Source organism: Vulpes vulpes, chromosome 13 (assembly GCF_048418805.1).
Source record: "Vulpes vulpes isolate BD-2025 chromosome 13, VulVul3, whole genome shotgun sequence".
In the NCBI taxonomy this organism is placed as follows: Eukaryota; Metazoa; Chordata; class Mammalia; order Carnivora; family Canidae; genus Vulpes; species Vulpes vulpes.
This window is the reverse complement of record NC_132792.1, coordinates 81,305,037-81,326,645: the sequence shown is the minus strand read 5'-3', so window position 1 is coordinate 81,326,645 and position 21,609 is coordinate 81,305,037. Positions and strand designations below refer to the sequence as shown.

Below are 21,609 nucleotides of genomic sequence, written 5' to 3'. Positions count from 1 at the left end.
TGTCCTAAGCAGTTCTAATATATGAAAATAGCTTTATTATAAGGAATAATTAAATGAATGATAGAAGTCAAAAGGTATAAACTTCCATTACAAATAAAGAAGTCTTGGGGATGTAATGAAAGCATGATGATTATAGTTAATGATACTCCATTGCATATCTGAAAGTTCCTAAATGATATGAAAAGTCCTTGAGGGAAGAAAAAGGAACAAAGGCCGGGTTTTGCTGCTGCTCTCGCCTTCACGTAGATTGAAACAGTCCTCCAGCCCCTGCAACCACTTCCTTTAATACTCTACCTGGTAGCTTGGCCCTTGTGGTGTTTCTTTGCTCTGATAACCAGACACCTCCACCCAAGAGGCATGTTCGCAGTCATCTCGCAAACATGGGGCCCACTGATACATCTGAAGGGGTTCACGACTAACGTTCATTTAGACAGTAGTGAAGACCTTGAACAGCGGCTAATCCCACAAGGTTTTGGAAGCTCTGCTTCCAAATGCCTTAGAGACACGGTCCCTAACCCCCACTAACTAAGATGTATGTATCAGTCATACCTCAGCTCCAGTGCAGCTCTTTCTGCCTCAGGGCCCTGTTGAGGTACTTTAATTAAAAGCACCTTTTCTCACTGAAAACATCTCAAGAATTCTTTCTTGACCATTCACTCCCAGCCCCACACCAGTCCTCCTCATGATAACAAAATGTAGGGTAACTATATATGGTGACAGATATTAACGAGACTTCTTATGGTGATAATTTGCAGTGTATACAAATACTGAATCATGACGTCGTATGCTTGAAATTAATATATGTCAGTTATACCTCAATTGAAAAATAAAACAAGAATAATTAGGAACTTTTTTTAAAGGGAAGTTCTGGGTAAGTTTTATGGAATGCTAGAGAGCCAGAAGAAACCCTAGAGATTTTCTAGAACCCCAGGCCTCTCTTAACACATGTGGAGGCCTCCAGAGAAATTTCAGAGTTAAACCAGGTAGGCAGTAACAGTCCTGGGCTAGAATGCAGATCCCCTGACTGCTTTCTAGTTCAGTGTACCTCCTGCTGTATTCAGCTCTTCCACAGATCTTGGGGTTAAAAGGGACTTAAGTCTTAAATTCCATGGGAGCACTTAGAGAATATGTAACCAAAAAAAAAAAAAAGAAAGAAAGAAAAAGAAAAAATTATCACTTTCTTTCTGGAAGTGGCCAAAGTGGAAGACATCTGGTTTATATGCACCAGGTCGGACCACGTTCAAGACTTACAAACAAGTAAGTATGTGCTCTGTTGGTAACACGTCCAGAAACTATATATCTTTTTAAGATTTTGTTTATTTATTCATGATGGTGGCAGAGACAGGCAGAGGTAGAAGCAGGCTCCATGGCAGGAACCCCATGCGGGACTTGATCCCAGGACCCCGGCGTCAGGACCTGAGCCTCACGACCTGAGCTGCAGGTATATGCGCCACCTGGAGGTCCAGAAACTATATTTAAACAGTTGGTTTGGGATTCAACAACTCATTCAAAACTACTCTACTCTTTTTATTCACAAATGAGGCGCTTGTGAATCCTTTTGCAGATAACTTCCCACAGGAGGAACTTAAGAGTTAGATGAACCAGGCTTCACACTACTAGTGAATGACTGAGTCTAGATGAGACTCCAACCCCAATCTCCTGACTCTCGGCCTCATATTCTCTGTTACCTCAGGCTACTGCTTGATTTTATTACAACATCTATTCAACAGTCTGGACATGAGAAAAGTGACTCCGAAACACAGAACCCTGGCAACAGAATATCCACTGACCAACAATCTTTTTTTTTTTTTTTTTAAAGATTTAAAGATTGTGTTAATTTTGAGAGAGCACCAATGAGTGTGAGCAGGGTGGGGGCAGTCCCCGAGGGGGAGAGATAATCCCAGCACACTTCCTGCTGGGTGCCAGCCAGTCTCACCCACCCCAAGATTAGGACCTGAGCTGAAATCAAAAGGATGTTTAACTCACTGAGCCACCCAGTGCCACCCTCTTCATGCTGCTTGGGAGTCATCTAGTCCCACCCATGGACTGTTCTTTTTTCATTGTTTTATTTGGGAAAAATGCTTCTTACAAAAGGGCAACTGCAGAATAGAGTCCTCTGCAACATTCACTTGTTTTTTCTTAAAGTGAAAGAACGGGTGGGATCCAAGGAATCAAAGCAGATGTGGTGTAGGAAAGATGTTAGGGCTTGAAGCTGGCAGCCGAGAAAGAATTCTTGAGATGTCTTTGGTGCAAAATGGTGGTTTTATTAAATAATGCAGGGAGACAGGACCTGTGGGCAGGAAGCTGCCCAGGGGTCACTAGGAGGGGCCCAGTACGTAATTCAAGTCTGGAGGGGCTTAGGGAGAGCAGGAGTCTCTAAGGAATTTGGAAGCAAGGTCTTCAGGACCGAGGGGGCTGGCTCTTGTTGGGGGAGGTCCTTGATTTCTGTTCAGTAAAACGTGAGTCGTGAGGCCCTTCACATGTATACGGTTGGGTCATATGCTTGGGGGGTGACTGCCAGCATGTGTCTTGGGAGGTAGAGATAAAAGTTTCCAAAGGAATTTTTATGTGTTAAAGTAGATTTACAAGATTCTAGAGGTTGGGCTAAGACTGCCTTGTGCCCTTGGAAAACAGTTCCTAGGGGAAGGTCCCTCTGCCTGTTTCAAGGACAAATCAATGGGCTGTAAGTTGTAAGGGAATTTAATAGTTTTTTCTTATGCGTTTGTTTCCCACATCAGATGGACCAAGGAGAAAGGTCTCCAAGTTATTTTAGGAACGAGAATAACAAAACTCAAAGCTAAAATCTCCAATCAAGAAATCCTTTTTTTTTTTTTTTTTAATTTTATGTATTTGAGATAAAGGATGGGAGAGAGAACGGGAGAGCACAAGTGTTGGAGAGGAAGAAGCAGGTTGCCCATCCAGCAGGGAGCCCAATGCGGGCTCGACCCCAGGACTCTGGGATCATGACCCAAGCCAACGGCAGCCACTTTAACCTGATGAGCCACCCAGGCGCCCCTCCAGAAAGTCTTCTAACCGCTTTGGCTTATCTTGTGGATTACCAGCTCTGCTCCCACTTTAATGGAAAAGCGTGACTTACTCCTGCAAACCAAATACTCCACTACAAGAAATACCTTAGATTTTTTTTTTAAGATTTATTTATTTATTCATGAGAGACACAGAGAGGCAGAGACACAGGCAGAGGGAGAAGCAGGCTCCATGCACCGGGAGCCCGACGTGGGATTCGATCCCGGGTCTCCAGGATCGCGCCCTGGGCCAAAGGCAGGCGCCAAACCGCTGCGCCACCCAGGGTTCCCCATAGTTTTTATTTAAACAATAAACATGTATCACATAAAATATGCCCTGTGTGCATTGTGTCCTACCTTAGAGTCAAATAGTTTATGATGTTTGATAGATTGCCAATATTTCCGTGTACTCTGTCCTCCTCCTTACTGCTAAGATGTGTAGAGGAAATTCTTTCTCTTTTCCGTCCATTCCAGAGTTCTTCGGATGCTCCATATTTGGCCAGGCATGTCGGTTTGCGTGTGGGAGTCCCAAAAGAGGTCCCAGCTTTCGTTGTTAATAGACTCTGTGGCTCTGGTTTCCAGTCCATCGTGAGTGGATGTCAGGTATGGACAACATTTTATTACTTCTCTGAGAATATGTTAAAAGTTATTGGAGGAAATGCCCCACTTCAGTATAATACTGTAGGTTTTTATTTTATAGCACATTACTGGGAAAGGTCAATATTTGATTTTTCTTGGAAAAGTATTCACAGGAAGAAAATCGTTTCTTAAAAGCTTTAACAAATCTTTGAAGCATGCTAAATGGAATACGTGAGTCACAGAAGGACCAATACTGTATGATTTCGCTTATATGGGGAGTCAAATTCATAGAGACACAGTAGGACAGTGGGAGGGGGGAGGAGAGCATGAAGAGTTCGTGTTTAATGGGTACTGAGCTTCAGCTGGCAAAGCCAGAAAGATATCTGGAAGATGCATAGAGGTTGGTCACACAACAATGTGAATATACCTAATGAACTGTACACTTAAAATTGGTTACAATGGTAAATTTTAAGTTTTGTGTATTTTATAACAATTTTTTAAAAAAGCTAATCATGACTGTCATTTTTAGCAAGTGCTTCCTGTGTGCTTGACTTACGCTAGATTTACATTCAGCATCACACTTCATCTTCACAACCATCTGATGAGGCAAGAACTACCACTTTTCCCATTGAACAGGCAAGGAGGCTGATCAGTAAGGTTACTAAGTCATAGAGGCAGAACTTGAACCCAGGTCTGTGAGAGTTGGAGGATTTAGGGGATGATAAGAAATGTATTCCTTTTTTAACAGTTACTTAGGCAAATACATGTGTTCCCTTGAGCACAGGGGTAAGGGATATAGTGAAATCCAATTTTATTTGTCCAGGTCTTCACTTTTTTACAGAATGAAAGACACAAATGTGTTATAATGAATAAATTATTTTCATGTGAATTTATTTTTATAATGATATATCTGAAACAGTGACCCTGGTTTTCCTAGCAGTCACTGCAAACACTGGGCTCAGAAGGCTTGTTACTTGCTTCTTATCCAAGAAATATAAATAGTAGAAAACGCTAAGAAGGATGAAATGGCTTTCTTTTTATGAGCCCCCTCAGTTAACCCAGTTCTTGTAAGTCCATGGTCTGCTTCAGTTTCATCCATTAATGGGATAAAATCTGTTTCTGTCCTTTTAAAGGATTTGTTCTTTATCATCAGCTCACAATCTGTATATTATGCCGGGCATTAATATCTCCGCTGATTTTCAAGACTTATATTGAGTTAAGAATTCTCATTCCTTGCCAAAATGTAGTTAGGATTTGTCACTAGTGCACAAATGATTGAAATCTGTTAGTTTTTTCTCCTCTTGCATCTTGGGAGTGGATGCTGAACATTTGCTTTACCTGACAAGTGTTTCCTTTTGAGACTGTAAACTAGGATATGTAACTCATTAAATTTACTGTGAGTTTACTGCTTCATACACAACTTCTGTCACAATAAAAGGTTTTTTGTTATTGTTGCTCATTTGTTTTCAAATAGGAAATTTGTGTTAAAGATGCTGAAGTTGTCTTGTGTGGAGGAACCGAAAGCATGAGCCAATCTCCCTACAGTGTCAGAAATGTGCGCTTTGGAATCAAGTTTGGATCAGATCTCAAGGTTGGAACCATTAAAATGTTTGAAGATTATGTGCCATGCTATTATGCTAGTAATTTTAATAACGCCATTTTGGGAGAGAGAAAACAGATTTTGAAACGAGTTTTGCTAATAGGGGATTGACAAGTTACAAATGACTTGAAATATGTAAACTATTTCAAAACCCCAGTTTGGTTTTTATTTTGGCATTTTAGCCCACCTTTAAAAAAAAACAAAACACATAGACATTATCTCAACACACTTCTGGTCATGGAGAGATGGAAGAAGGGAGATGGAGGAGGGGAAGAGAGATCAGGATAGGCAGAAGTTGAAGTAATTAGTTTCTCTACTGAGTAATTGGTAAACCCAGTAATTAAATCTTTACCATGATTTATGGAAGTTTATTTTTGGAGTAATCTCCATTGAATAGATAGCTTCTTCTTCACAGAAAACTTATCTTTGTTTTCTGGGGTGTTTTTTTTTAAGATTTTATTTATTAATTCATGAGAGACACAGAGAAAAAGAGGCAGAGACACAGGCAGAGGGAGAAGCAGGCTCCATGCAGGGAGCACGACGTGGGACTCGATCCCAGGACCCCGGGATCACGCCCTGAGCCAAAGGCAGACACTCTACCACTGAGCCTCCCAGGCTCCCTGTTTAATTTTTTTTTAAATATTCTCTTTAAACATAGATGATATTGTCCTAAACCAGTCGGACAAAAACTGGTCTTCATATCTTTGAGAGCTACAGCGAGGGAATGACAGTAACCGATAAAGAATGCCAGTGTGCTGTCCCTCCCATGTCAGAGGGCTAATGACATCTTCTGTTGTTAGCATTTTCTGACAGTAATGACTGGTTTATACTGTTCACCCAGTTCCTCCTTGGCCTTTTTGAAAGTGGAAGGAATAAGACTTAGAAAATACAAGATAGTATTTTAGACACCAAGCGTATTTGAGAAAACCTTTGGAAAGATAGGTCAGTGATGAGTTGGTCTAGAAGAAACAGAAGGGGCACACGCCTCCGAGACTAACCAATTGGATAATAAGTAATAACTTTTTCTGTTCCGCAAGGAACCTGTCCAGGTTCTCATCCACCTCACAGTAAGTAACAGAATGAGCAATTCCTGTCACTGAAGGAGCACAGACACGCTCTTCCTGCAGAGCTCAGAGCTGTGGTTCACTTTAAATGAGCAGGGAAACACGGCATGAGGACCGGGTGTTGGATTTCTTACGAAACATAGCCTTTGGGGTTTAGTTTTTGATTGTAGGATGACTTGCTGTGTTCTCTCCCTGCACAGCTAGCACTGTTGCCTCTCTTGAGTGCCTCCCCGTTTAGAGAAAGAGGAGAATGTGTCCATTTTATTATGGCATTGGGTGTTTTGTAAAATGTCCCAGAACCAAAGATGAATAGTAGTAATAGTAAATGTTACCAGAAAAATCTAATTTTACTTTCATTTATTGGAACTATGAAGTATTTAAACATAAAGATATTACAGCATATTACTTTCAAAAGATACACTTTAACCAATCACTTTATTATTCATGTCTTTTCATAGCTGGAAGATACTTTGTGGGCAGGATTAACAGATCAGCATATCCAACTGCCCATGGGAGTTACTGCAGAGAATCTTGCTGCAAAACATAATATAAGCAGAGAAGACTGTGACAAGTATGCCTTGCAGTCACAGCAGAGGTGGAAAGCTGGTCAGTGAAATGGGACATTCTTAATATCTATAGAAGAAAACTAGGAGGGGTGGGCAAAATGGGTGGAGGGAGTCAAAAGTCCTAAAATAAAGTAAGTCCTAAAATAAAGGTTTAAATTAAGTCCCAGGGATGTAATGTTCAGCATGGTGATCATAGTTAATAATACTATAGCCCATATTTGAAGTCACTAATAGAGTAGATCTTAAAAGTTCTTATCACAAGAAAAAACGTGTGCAGCTATGTAAGGGGACAGATGTTAACCAGACAGAGCAGTGAGCTCTTTGCAATGCTGTATACACAAATATCCAGTCATTATGTTGTATACCTGAAACTGATATCATGTTTCATGTCAGCTATACCTCGGTTTAAAAAAATAGAAAAGATTTCTGTTGTTTTCAGATTATAATGATCCTGTAATAACATTTGTTTAAAATTATACCTTTTGAAAATCACATTTTTTTGTCATTCCTTTGTTTTTAGATGAGCAGATATTCTATTAGTGATTGCGAATTTTTTTTAAAATTTTTATTAATTTATGATAGTCACAGAGAGAGAGAGAGAGAGAGAGAGAGAGGCAGAGACATAGGCAGAGGGAGAAGCAGGCTCCATGCACCGGGAGCCCGACGTGGGATTCGATCCCTGGTCTCCGGATTGCGCCCTGGGCCAAGGGCAGGTGCTAAACCGCTGCGCCACCCAGGGATCCCAGTGATTGCGAAATTAACCAGAAATCTCTCTTTTGAAATACAATAATGCTACTCAATAAGTGGCATTGTTAATTGACCTTATGGGGCCCCTTGAATTTTGTCCTGAACTGCTTCTGTTATCAGTAGAACATTCTGCTCTGAGGGCTCTGATACTGTGAGAGACAGTGGCCCACGGGGGCTGCTGGAACCGAGCGGGTGTTCTCCTCTGTGAGGCATACATACTCACAGGGAGGGGAGGACGTGTCTGGAAAGGACCCACTGGGTATTCTTCTGTGCCTTACTCCTCCCATCCCTAATCGAGAATCATTGCACCCTGACTCAAAGACTCAGAACTGCCCAAGGCCGGGGCTGCAATGCCCTTGATATAAGCCTCCACACGACTGTCAGACCAGTCCAGAGTGGGCACCATGACAGTATGGTGAGTCGAAGAAATTTGTTAGTCTCCTGAAGAAGATTTCTTAAATTAAGCTATTTCAAATGAGCAGCAACTCCTAATTTAGGGCTGTCAGATACCTGGAATAGTGAGAGTAAAGCCCATTTCAGAGGGATAAGTGGAATGGAGCCAATGCCAACCAGCTCATTCTCTGTGTTTGAGTTACACATTTAAAGTGGGAGGGTGTTGGCCCAGAGGTCAGGAGGCATCAGTTCTGTTTGTATTTTTGCCACATATGAATTCTTTGACCTGAGTCAAGTCATTTATTCACTGAGCATCTGTACAAAGAGATAAAAATTATTTGCCTCCCTTTTTCCCTAATAGTTGTTGTGAAAGCCAAATAAGGGAAGTGTGTAGCCTGCTATAAAGGAATATGAAAAGTAAGGTGGTTTCACTCCTGGCGTATCCTGTTTGTGAAGCCATAGGTTACCATAGTCCATTTTAGTCTGCAAGGTGCAAGGAGGTAAGCTGTTTCCCTTAGAACTGTGTCAGTAATCGCTCAGAGAATTTCTTCGGGTTGCTTGTCATTAAATTTCACTCATGGATCCATTGGACCCAGATCAGTAACTTCTAGAGACGACCTTTTTTCTTACTGTGGTCAAGACACTGAGCATAAGTTGTACCTGCTTGACACATTTTTAAGTGTGTGTCACTATTGTACAACTTGGTAACTTTTAAATGACTTCTTATCTTACCCAGAGAAGTTTAAATGAGACATTAAGTTTACTTAGTGCTGCTGTAGCTGTAACTTACATACCAGGACTGCTAATAATCTAGTGATACCTTGTAAAAAAAATTGTAGTAAAAAGGTTAAAAATTATAATTTTAAAAAGATGCAGAATGCATTACTATAGATTCATGGCAGTACATGTTGGAGAGTTCCAACAGGCAACGAAGTTGTACATAAAATAGAAGTAGGTGGTGAGGAAAGGGTGGGGCAGAAATTAGATTGAAGATCGTGTTTGATTTCGTTTCTTAGATTTTCTCTTTTTCCCATTCTTACGATGGTCTTCCTCGTGTTTCAGCTAATGATGCTGGCTATTTTAATAACGAGATGGCACCAATTGAAGTGAAGACTAAAAAGGGGAAACAGATAATGCAGGTAGATGAGCATGCCCGGCCCCAGACAACCCTGGAGCAGTTAAATAAACTTCCCCCCGTGTTCAAGAAAGAGGGAACTGTAACTGCGGGGAACGCATCGGTAGGTGGCGCCACAGATCATCCTGGGCTCTTGCTGACATGTTCAGTGCAAAGCAGTCGGGTGGTATCTTTGGGTTACTCCCAGTGCTAGTCGTTAGCTATTTTGCTTACCCTGGCAGTGTTCCTATTCTGTGAATGGAGGTTTTCACAGTCCCAGACAATATTTTACCCCAAAGATACAGATGCAGTGAAACGCCGGGACACCTGCACCCCGATGTTTATAGCAGCAATGTCCACAATAGCCAAACTGTGGAAGGAGCCTCGGTGTCCAACGAAAGATGAATGGATAAAGAAGCTGTGGTCTATGTATACATGGAATATTCCTCAGCCATTAGAAACGACAAATACCCACCATTTGCTTCAACGTGGATGGAACTGGAGGGTATTATGCTGAGTGAAATAAGTCAATCGGAGAAGGACAAACATTATATGGTCTCATTCATTTGGGGAATATGAAAAATAGTGAAAGGGAATAAAGGGAAAGGAGAGAAAATGAGTGAAAATATCAGTAAGGGTGACAAAACATGAGAGACACCTAACTCTGGAAAATGAACAAGGGGTGGTGGAAAGGGAGGTGGGCAGGGGGTTGGGGTGACTGGGTGATGAGCACTGAGGGGGGCACTTGGGATGAGCACTGGGTGTTATGCTAAATGTTGGCAATAACTCCAATAAAACTCCAATAAAACTCCAATAAAAACTCCAATAAAACTCCAATAAAAACTCCAATAAAAAAAATTAAAATACATATATATTTTTAACTCTCATATAATGCGCTTCCAGTTTCTTAGCCTCTTCAGAATATTATGAGGAACCTAGAAGGAAATCTACTTGGTTATTGTTTCAGTTTTCATGGGTTTGTCAGTTTGTTTGTTTCTCTGATGTATACAGCTCATTAGGTTTCTTACATCTCCCCACATCCGGACATCAGCTTTTCGGGAACATTGTTTCCTGCATTGCTAAGGTTGTTTTCTGTGCCTAATACAGTTTCTGATCCACCAGACCACTGTGAGCACTAGCTGTACCCCACACTGTGGCACTGCTTCCTATGTGATTCCGTAATCCTAACACTACTCCCTTATTCAAACCTCGATGCACTGGGCCCTTTGCCCTCTAGCTAACCCTCTGTTTTTGTTTCCAAGGGGGTATCTGATGGTGCTGGAGCCGTTATCATAGCTAGTGAAGATGCTGTTAAAAAACATAACTTCACACCACTGGCAAGAATTGTGGGCTATTTTGTGTCTGGATGTGACCCCTCCATCATGGGTATTGGTAAGTTCATCGTGAAGCAAACCGATTCCGTTACATTTCTGGAGAGAAGTCTTCCCTGGCATTTAGATACCTGAGACAGTGGCCAAATCAGGGTCACTTGTGATGGAAAGGAGGTTGGTAATCAGTGGTTTCAACTCCTCTTTCAGAAAACCTGTGCCAGGGATAAGAGGAAAACCTCGACTGTGTAAACTGCTCCTGGGCATTAATCACACCTCACTGTCCATTTGGGATATTTAAAACTTGCCCCTAGCGAATCACAGAGGAGAGTTACAAGGTGCTGACCAGATGAGAGAATGGGCAAGGAGCGGGCCTGGGGACAAACAGAGATGGCTCAGTGCTGGGTGTTCTGCACACAGCCGCTGGTGTCTCATCTCCTCTTCCCACAACTCCTCTGTGAAGGAGAAAACTGAGGCTTAGGGCGGTTGTCTTGTCAAGTCCAGACCAGGAAGTGATGGAGCCAGGAATGGGAACTGGGCCTCTCTAATTCAGGTGCTCTTCTCACTGTGTTGTCTCAGGAAGTCGAGGTCATGCCCACCTGGCTCGGCTGCAGCTGAATAGGAAAAGGGAGAAGTATAGTGAATCTCGGTTGATAAAGATTAGCAGGAGGACTCCCTACAAGTGGGTGTAGGTAACCCATGAACAGGGTGGGGGGCAGAAGTGCCAACCATCATGCAGTTGAAATCCAACTATGTTACTTCCCCCCAGACCAAACTATTAATAGCCTACGTGGCCCAGAAGCCTTACTGATAACATAAACTTTTAACCCATATTTTGTATGTTACATGTAATATCTACGTGTTCTTACGGTAAACGAGTCAAAAGGAAATGCGATTAAGGAAACACATTTATAGTATTGCCCTGTCTTTATGCAGAAAGTCTGCATGTAAGTGGATCTTCTCAGTTCAAACTTGTGTTGTTCAAGGGCTAACTGTATGGTCTTTCTTGGCTTGAAAAATATGAATTAGAAGGAGAACAAAGAGCGTTCTGCTGGATGCACTCCTAGGAACCGCAGATGATACTGAATTTTAATAATGTCTGTCGTCATTGTCCAGGAAACAGAACTGATGAGGAGCCTCACTTACAAAAATATTAGCACCTGGAAGCTTTGTCATCTCCTACCTATGTCCTCATACCCCAAAGAAAAGTCTACCCTAGGGCTAGATTCAGATTCTTGAGAAGTCCAGAGATTTTCCTTAGGAGCTTAGTTAGGCCTTTTCCAACTAACTGTTTATGAAGTAGGTCTCAGGGTAGAAGGGAGTTGGTCTGTTGCTGACCTGTGTTCTCAGAGGTCTTCAGGGTATGCCTCAAGGATCTATGCGAGTGATGACCACTTGTGCTCGTTTGGCACTGAGTTAATACCCGACCATATTTGCTGCCTTGTCCTTCAGAGATTTATCTCTATAGAATTCCTAAGAAAGAAAGCTGGCCTGTCCACATTTTGTCACTTTCACTGTGTGTCAAATTACTTTAACCAGAACTGCAAGCTATGGAAATATCTGTTAAAAGTCATTTTTTCTATGTCTCAGGTTTAAAGCTTATTAGCTTTTAGCTACTCACTGTCAGCAAAACATAGCTTTGGTTTTAGAGACGGAAGGTAGCTTTAAAAAGTAAACGTTTGTGTGTTAGTGTTGCATTTACCACCACAGTGGACAGCCCCCATGGGGGTTGGTTTCCCAGCCCCCATGTGATCATCAAAATCTACCCATAACCCCACCCCGAAAGATTTTGTTTCATAGTTCCAGGGTGGAGCCTGGGAGAATGGCTTTGTTTTTTGTTTTTGGGGTTGTTTTTTTTTTTTTTGAAAAGCACTTGTTAGCATTTAATGAACCTCCCCCTATGTGGCTTCAAGCTACTAGAAGGCAGGCGCCCCCCACACCCTTTATCTTCTCCTCAGCTCTTCTACTGAAGAATTTGGCCTTCACGATGACAGGCTGTTTTGGGAGCTTTCCCTTTCCCAAAACTTTGTAGTAGCCCGATCGCACCACATTGATAATAAGAGCAGCTCCAGTCTTGTTTTTGGCAGCATTTACCCGTGTCTGCTCACTGACTAAGGTCCACAGTTTATCAAGGTTGACAGTTGGGCAGAAGCTCTGGTTCCTCTTTAAGTGGTAATGTCTCATACCGACTTTTCCAAAGTAACCTGGGTGATATTTGTCGAAGTTGATCCTGTGATGATGCATGCCACCAGCATTACCCCGGCCTCCTGGGTGCTTCCGGTGTTTGCCGATGCGGCCGTGGCCATGGCTCACGTGGCCCCGAAGTTTCCAGGTCTTCCTCAGTCTGGATGGCATGTTGGCGGCCCAGAGGAAAAAGCTACCTGAATGGTTTTAATGATCAATCATATTTATCTGATATAGAAAAGTAGTTTTTTTTAGTTCTTTTTCAGTTTAACCTCACTGAATAGGTTCTGATATATTCACATGGCCAGTGAGCGAAGAAAATATAGTTTTCCTTCCTTTTCTTCCAGGGTCTGGATGTTGGCCCTGTGGTCCAATGAACACCGTTGTGTGTTCACACTGTGTGAACACCATTGGACTTGTTTTTTTCCCTTAGGGCTTGAATAGAGCCATAAATACCACATGTCCCAGTGTCAGATGTCCCTCCTCCTAGACAGCTGTCTGTCCGTGGTTGTATGGGACTCAACGAGGTAACTACACAAAGTACTTGGCGAAGTTTGGTAACTACACCAAAGGAACAAACAGAGATAGTGGGTCATTGACTGGTGGGATCATTGAGTCATCATTCCAGTTTCTAAGAATAGTTTCCTCAGTTATGCAGTTAGCCAGCATCTAGCAGCCCTTAGCCCTTAGCCTTGCAAGGACCTGCAGCAAGAGCTGCCGACCCAGAAAAAGGAGGAAAGCCAAGACCTGAGAGTAGTAGTGGCTCCCAGGAAGGATACATATGGAAAGACAGCGCTCCCTGGAACTCCCCAGGGGTGGCCGTGGTGGGTGAAGCTTTGAACCTCTGTCGCTGTAGCAGCTCTGGCTTTATCTTCTCTTGGGCTTTATTTGTAGAAAGAATTCCAATAGTTAAAAAGAAGAAGGTCAAAAACCAGTTCAAAGCCTTCTGATGAGACGTTTACACCCCACAGAGATGCCAAGATCACATAGCTTTAGTGGTAGGACTAGGAATGAGGTCTCCTTTTCCGATGAGAATGCTCTAACTTCCTGAGTCCCAGTAAATAACATGGCTGTGGCCCAGTGTTTGGAATAATTGACTGTAACAATTCTAAGTTGACAGTGCCCTGAGTCATGCTTTCTATGGATATGAAGACAAGGAGGTATGTAGAGTGGAGCTACACCCTCTGCTCTTCGTTCTGTGTGTCTTTGACCCTGTAGGATACTCATCCCCGACCATGCTGGATAACTGGTGCTCTACTACTATCTATCCTATTTTTGTGCCTTAGACATACAAAGAGAATCTGGAACTAGGTTCTATGTTAAATCAGTAGTTAGAATGAAGAGCTCTCATTGGATGCCCCTCACCTATAAGCAGACTGTTGTCCAAAGAACATTTTAATTAGGTGACAAAACAAATTACATTGTGCTTAAATTGTACCATGCTTTTCTTTTAAAGACTGATTCCCTGAAGGGGAAAGGAGAAAAAATGAGTGGGAAATATCAGAAAGGGAGACAGAACATGAGAGACTCCTAACTCTGGGAAACAAACTAGGGGTGTTGGAAGGGGAGGTGGGCAGGGGGTGGGGGTGACTGGGTGACGGGCACTGAGGGGGGCACTTGATGGGATGAGCACTGGGTGTTATTCTATATATTGGCAAATTGAACACCAATAAAAAATAAATTTATAAAAATACAGACTGATTCCTCATCTTACTTAGGCGTATTTATGGAACTGTTGCAGAATATTTGACTACTTAAAATTCAACAGAACATACCATTTTTTAAAGACATTTGTGGCAATTTTATTCTCCAAGAATAGATAGCGAATTAGATAATCTCCTCCAGCCAGCTTTTTTACCATTTGGGGAAAAAATATTAATATACTTAAAAATTATGAGCAGCATTAAATGGTTATTGGTGATTATCAGTAATCTGGGAGCTAAAGTTTCAGAAGTCTTATTTGGCAGATTTGCATTTCTGCAGTGGGGGTTTTGTTTCATTTAAATTCTCTCGCAGGGATCCCTGGGTGGCTCAGTGGTTTAGTGCTGCCTTCAGCCCAGGGCGTGATCCTGGAGTCCCAGGATCGAGTCCCACGTCAGGCTCCCTTCATGGAGCCTGCTTCTCCCTCTGCCTGTGTGTCTGCCTCTCTCTCTCTCTCTCTCTCTCTCTCTCTCTGTTTCTCATGAATAAATAAATAAAATCTTAATTAATTAATTCTCTGCCTGTGTTTGGCATTATTCGTGCTTCTTTGCTTTGAATATCTTTTCCCTAAAGTGCCTATGGCTCCCTGCCTTGTACCCACGTGATGCTACTACTGTTTCTTGCCTTTTGTCTAGATAGGCCTGAAAATTCAGAGGGTGCCACAGTCACTTCTCTGCTAGGAATGCGTGTGATTTGAGTCCCAGGCACTTAGACTGCCTTGACGCTGGGTATGAAGCGTGATCTGTAAGTGACTGTGAAACCCCATAGAGCACTCCTTTGGCTCTCTGAACTCTTCCAGCCATTTGCAATAGAACCTTCATGTGAGCCTCTCATTTACGATTTTGGATAACCAGCTTTTCACTTTAGTTCTATTTTTTTTTTAATTGTCACATCATTGACTAATGTGCCATCAAGGTAGCAAGATTTGTGACTACTAATAATGTCACATTATTTCTTCCTTACTTACCTGGTTAGTGAAGAAGGAGAAATTTGACAAATAAATATGAGATGAAACTGATTTTGTTCTTCTATAGGGCCTGTCCCTGCAATCAGTGGAGCACTGAAAAAAATAGGACGGAGTCTCAAGGACATGGATTTGGTAGAGGTAAGTGTTATACTTTTTTACATGAATAAACCACCAGTGTCTGTAGCATAAATGGTTTTAATATGGCATTTTACAGCTTTTTTTTTTGTTTCTGTGCTATTAGCCTTTCCAAATGATGTCCATCTAAGTAAATATTACTTTTGTTACATGCTTTGAGTCGATACTTTACCTGACTAGAATGCTTTATATATATTCAAATAATTAAAACAGCCTGATTTCTCCTTAAAACATGAATTCCTGGAAACTTCTTAGCACCTTATAAGACTATTGCATTTTAGACTACCAGTGTGCCTGTTGAACTAAATTGAATATTATATAAGGTAGATGAGAAATAAGTAACTTCAACCTTTTATGGATTGAAATGAAAAAATATAAGCAAAAGAATTGACATAGTAGAAAACAATATCTGGTGCCAAATCTAGAAGTTTCTTATTTTCTCCCTAACTTAAAACTCTCCCTCCCCCAAACTTACCTTTGGCTGTTACACCATAGTTGTGGCTAGATTTGTGATGTCATAATTTTTGGCATAGAAAACTTAAGTTTATTAGTATGGTGATTTTTTTTTTTTAATGTTAGTTTAGATAGAGCAAAGGCGTTTTAAGTATTTAGACAAACAGAAGAGTGGAAAAGAAAATAAAGTCGGATTATATACATTTTACATTTGGGGACTATTTGAAAGTTTTAGGTAATTAAACATGTATGCTGCTTGACACTGGGAAATCACTAATATAACAAAGGAAATCTATTTAAGTTGATAGAGAAAGGGCCTTCTCAGCACAAGTGTGCTCTCCTCTGATGAGCTCTCATCTAGGAAACTACGGTTTTAGACAAACGGCTTATCCTTAAATCTCTCTTCCATTCTTAGAGCCTCAGGGGGCTGCTTACTTATCATATTTATATTAGCAAATAATGTCCCTAAATTCCTGACTCTAGATTTCACACTTAAAACTCTTTAAATATGTCAGCTCTGCAAAGTTATTCATAATCATTTATAGATGTATATGTCTGCAAGAACATTGCTCTCAACACCATGATATGATTGTCTTTGGGATGTTTGATGATCCACATTGGTGGTTCATCCTGAGTTCAGAAACCTAGTTTCACTAGCTCATATTCCAGATCTCTTAGTACCCCTTCAAGCATGACCATGTAAAATGGAAAAATAATGTAAGACCTAAGGATAAACAAAACACCATCTTGGAAATACATGAAATATAATAGGAAAGAACACAGGACAGAATTTTGATCTCAACTCTGTAACAAAGTTATCTTTCTTAAAATCAGTTTTCTTAGCTATAAAATTTTCTAGCTAAAATCATATGAAACTATAGTGCTGTGAACTTGAAGGTAATTCTCATAGCCAACCTTGCTAAGTGAATACAATATGATACTTTTCAGAGCTGCCAGATTTCAGCACAGTAACCATCCTTGTATGTAGGTGGCTCTGAAGGTTTAAACCTTCTTGGTTGTGTCAGTTTCTTCTTGGAAGAATGGCTAGTAGTACTGGGCAATAATAGCAATAACAGGAGCAACCATCTCCTGGAGGTTGGTATGTGACAGGTAATACACTTAATACCCATGATTTCATTTAACCTTGACAGTAACTCCTAGGATGTACTACAGGCACATTTTACTGTTGAGGGAACCTTGAGTGTCAAGAGTTTAAAAAGCATGCATACAGCCAAGACTTGAGCCATCCCTCTGGCTTCAGAACCTCTGGGCCATCTCCCACAGCCTCTAGTAAGCCTCCACTCATGACATTGCTGAGGATTTCTTTTCTCCAAGGGATGCAGTTGACTTAAAGTATCAGTTGGTAAATATACCCGTTTTCAAACTTGGTATCTTTATAAAGAGCAGTTGAAGATAAAATGACATTGCAAGGTAGTTTTTTTTCTGTGTGTTTTGTTTTGTTTTTATTTATTCATGAGAGACACACAGAGGCAGAGACACAGGCAGAGGGAGAAGCAGGCTCCCTGCGGGGGAGGCTGATGTGGGACTCGATCCCAGGACCCCAGGGTCACGCCCTGAGCCAAAGGCAGATGCTCCACCACTGAGCCACCCAGGTGTTCCCGTAAGGTAGTTTAAATAGGGGGGAAAAAAAAAAAGAGCAAAAGTAGCCATCACTAGGATGAGACAAGTCTCAGTTAAAAATCAACTTATGAACAAAGATTTTTATCCATGTTTTGATTATTTTTAGGTGAATGAAGCTTTTGCTCCTCAGTACTTAGCAGTTGAAAAGAGTTTGGATCTTGACCCAAGTAAAACCAATGTGAATGGTGGAGCCATTGCTTTAGGTCATCCCCTGGGAGGATCTGGAACAAGAATTATGGCACACTTGGTTCACGAATTAAGGTATGTGCTAGAAACTGTTACATTTCATATTTGCCATCTTTGGTAGAAATGCATGGATTTGGGTTTCCTCAGAGCAGTCCAATATTTTTCATTCTTCCTCAAATCCCCCTCTGCTGATTCTCACCAGGTCTCTCTCTCTCAGACCCATTTTACAGTCTCACCAGGAACGAGCTATTTGGGGACACCCCTTTTTGACTGATATTATAGATGATTGATTGACCTGTTAGTGGCTCCGCACTTGGGATGTGCACGCTTCCTTGTGTTTGCCTCGTGCTCACCCGGCTCCTCCCCAGTGCTGCCCCCCACCCCCCCAACTCCCCCACCCCAGGGCTGGTGCATAGCAGTCAGCACTACCAAGGCTCTGGCCATCGTGCTGTGCTTGCACTCTAGTGCCAGTTACAAGAAAGATAAAATTATTTAGGAGAACAAAGTATTGGGAGGATTCTGGTCTAGATGCTGTCCTTTAAGGAACCTAAGCAAACTACTCCTGTGGGTCTGAACTAAGTGTTGCCTTTTCCTTAACTGGTGCTAGGGTCCCAGCAGGAACTTCCTGTGTGCCTGATGCTTTTCAGTTTTTATACAAGAGCTCCTCCTTCTGGGACTGTGTATTTTGGACCATTTTGCTCTCTTAGGAAAATGCAAACAAAACCAAATATGTCAGGCCGAAAAATTCACTCTGGCTCCTGTTAGGTTAAAGGAAATCACTTAATAATTCACTAAGTTAATGAGGGATGTGCACCAAAAAGTTCTTAGGTGCTTTTCTCTCAGATCGAGGAACAGGAGCAGATGGTCTAAAGGAATCTAATTTGTATGAAAGAGACATGAAATGCTTCTAAATCATCTGCTCTTTCACATGGGCCGTCTTCACGGATTGCACTTACTCTCAGGTGCCTTGAAAATCTGAAACTATCTAAAATCAAAGGGGCTGGCCTCTCTCCTTTCTCACAGCACACCTCTGCTTCTAGATCTGTTCTAGTCTCTCTTGTTACCATTTCTTTTAATCAAAATATTCAGGTTCTGATTTCATTCTATTGTGATTTATACACCCATATTGCTGATTGGGGAAAAGATTGAGACGAGGAGCTGAATGAGCATGAATGATGCAGATGTGTCCATGATTAATTCTATTTCATTAACTTTCTAATTAGCTCTGTAAGTTTTCTATTTGAGTAGATTTCAGCCACTGAAATTCTCTTTTAGGCGTCGGGGTGGGAAGTATGCCGTGGGCTCAGCTTGCATCGGAGGCGGCCAAGGCATTGCTGTTGTCATTGAAAGTACGGCCTGAGGGATGGGGTCCCAGCGAAGCCCCCTCACACTGGGGGCCAGGCCACAGCAAAGCAAGTGACCTCCAGAAACCAGACCTGATTCTGCGGCACGTGGCTGAGTGTGATTAAGGGATAATGAGGCAAAGATGTATTTCTCATGAATGAATAAATAAATAAATTCTCTAAAATGTGTACAAGTATGATGTATTTCTGCACAAAAATCAGACTACAGAGGCCTTAAAAGAAATTGTATTCTCCTGCTATATAATCATCACTTATGCCTTAAATAATATATGATTGCAAGAAAGTGGAATAAATACTGCTTTAACTTCATCTAATCCTTTCCTGTCATTTCTTGGATTTTTAAAAGCTTTAATTGAGGTAAAATACACATAACATAAAATGTACCATTGTAACCATTTTTAAGTGGCATTAAATACCTTCACACTGTTGTGCAACTGCTAGCGGCCTCCACGTCCAACACTCCTGTCTTGCAGAGCTGACACCTAGGCCCCCACCCCCGCCCCGGCAGGCACCATCTCTTCCAGGCCCCTCACAGGAAGCCACTCATTCAGGATCTGTCCTTTGGCACCTGGGTTATCTCACCCAACAGGTGTCCTCGAGGTTTGCCCTTGCCCTTGCCCCTGTCGGCACTACCTCCTTTTCTAAGACAGAACATTCCACTGTATAGACCATGTTGGTTTGTCCTCCCATCCCTCTGTGGACAGTTGGGTTACGGCCACCTCTTGTTTTGTGACGAATGCTGCTCTGAACCAGAGTGGACTGATACCTGTTCATGGCCCGGTTTTGGCTCTTGGGTGTGTATCCCCAGGTGGACTTGCTGGGTCGTGCCATAGCTCCTGTTCACACACTTCTGGGAATTGCCCGACAGTTTTCCACAGTAGCTGCACCATTTTACACTCGCCAACCTTATACAAGGGTTCTGATTTTCCCATGTCCTGCACAGATACTTGTCGTTTGCTGTTTGTCTTTTACAGAGGCCAGGTCCTAATGGGGTGGGGTGGTACTTCACTGTGGTGGTGAGGGGCATGTCCTTAGTGATTGGTGATGTTAAGCGTCTTGTCTTGTGCATATTGACCATTCCATCTTTTTTGAAGAACTGTCTAAGTCCTTTCCTCATATTTTAAGTTGAACTGTATTTTTTGTTGTCATTGAATTGTCTTGTATTATTTTTTTAAGTTGAAAAACCAGTTTAACTTCGGTAAGTGATGTTCATAAATCATTATGAGATAAATGTCCAAGGAGCAAATTACTGAACTTAGTCTCGATACTCATAAATGATGTATTTATTACTGGAAAGTTAAAGCTATGCTGTTATCATAATCCTGGGAAACGGGACTATCCCAAGCAGCAGGGGCATATAAGCACCCCACTTTTAATTAAACCAAAGCAAATGTCAGTGACTCCACCTCAAGTTCAAGAAAGCTGAGCAAACACTGTTTCAGGATGGATTATTGAATTTGAAGATTATCAAGGAATTGGTCAGGATGGACCTCCCTGTCATGACTGTTGAGCGAACACTTCACAGAGGTGACAGTTGGCCCTGCAGATATCTGGGAAAAGAGCAAGTCCTAAAGCAGGAGCACACAGGTGTGCAAGGAGCCCGTGTGCCTGGAACAGAGTGAGCAAGATGGAGAGGGGCTGGCAATGAGTCACAGAAGCTTCCAGGAGACTGTCATGTGGGGCCTGAGAAGCCACTGTAGGGACTTTGGCTTTTATTCTGAGTTAAAACGGACCTTTTGAGTCAAGGAGAGACCTCATCTGACTTCTAGGAAGGATGCTTCCGTCTGCCCTACTGAGCTGCCAAGGGACAGCGTCGGAAGCAGGGAGGCCGGTCAGGAGGCTGCTCCACAGCCTTCTGGGCCAACAGACAGCACTGTCACCCCCTACGGGTGGCAGTGGGGCAGTGAGATGCCGTCGGACTCTGCTTATATTCTGAAGATGGAAATTTGAGATTTCCTCATGGCTTGACCGTTGGTTGAGAGAGAAGGGGATCAAGGCTGAGCCCGGGGCTTCTCAGCCCTGGGGAGGGCGATGCTGCTGGTGGAGCAGGCCACGGGGCCCCGTGGGCCAGGCGTCCCACGCAGGCGCCGAGCGGGTCCTGGGGGCAGGAGGGGTGTGGGATGAGCCAGGTCTGAAGTCGCTGGCATTTACATGGGACTTGCTCAAGAATTAGTGGCCTCCTTGGCAGGATGAGCACTGGGTGTTATGCTATATTTGGCAAACTGAACTCCAATTTAAAAAAATTAATTAGAGCAGCCCAGGTGGCTCAGCGGTTTAGCGCCGCCTTCAGCCCAGGGTGTGATCCTGGAGACCCGAAATCGAGTCCCACATCGGGCTCCCTGCATGGAGCCTGCTTCTCCCTCTGCCTCTCTCTGTCATTCTCTCTCTGTGTGTATGTGTCTCTCATGAATAAATAAATAATTTTTTTAAATTAATTTTAAAAAATCCTAAAAAAAAAAAAGAGAGAATTAGTGGCCTCTACCCTACATGGATCCAAAGAGGAAAGAACAATTTTTCCTTCTATTAACACCTTTGGTGTGCATTTTTGTGACTTAAAGAAAAAT

The 21,609-nt window shown here is 42.2% G+C and overlaps 2 protein-coding genes across 2 annotated transcripts in view; one reads left to right on the top strand and one right to left on the bottom strand.

Moving 5' to 3' along the window:
• The window catches only part of ACAA2 (acetyl-CoA acyltransferase 2), a 38,189-nt gene extending 18,835 nt beyond the window's left edge, over positions 1-19,354 (top strand). Inside the window, exons 3-10 of the mRNA XM_026006023.2 lie at positions 3,498-3,626; positions 5,077-5,193; positions 6,725-6,872; positions 9,035-9,210; positions 10,349-10,478; positions 15,334-15,404; positions 17,602-17,756; positions 18,957-19,354. Of these exons, the coding sequence (XP_025861808.1) occupies positions 3,498-3,626; positions 5,077-5,193; positions 6,725-6,872; positions 9,035-9,210; positions 10,349-10,478; positions 15,334-15,404; positions 17,602-17,756; positions 18,957-19,041 (1,011 nt within the window). The 3' untranslated portion in view covers positions 19,042-19,354. The remainder of the gene's footprint in view (positions 1-3,497; positions 3,627-5,076; positions 5,194-6,724; positions 6,873-9,034; positions 9,211-10,348; positions 10,479-15,333; positions 15,405-17,601; positions 17,757-18,956) is intronic.
• Positions 12,242-12,786, bottom strand: LOC112925319 (large ribosomal subunit protein uL15-like). The gene has a single exon (XM_072734792.1). It carries the CDS (start codon positions 12,767-12,769, stop codon positions 12,323-12,325), a length of 447 nt encoding a protein of 148 aa, XP_072590893.1. The 5' UTR covers positions 12,770-12,786; the 3' UTR covers positions 12,242-12,322.
• Positions 19,355-21,609: the final 2,255 nt, after the last annotated feature.

Excerpts from the sequence above, each read along its gene's own strand:
- LOC112925319 (XM_072734792.1), bottom strand. The coding sequence starts at position 12,769 with ATGCCATCCAGACTGAGGAAGACCTGGAAACTTCGGGGCCACGTGAGC.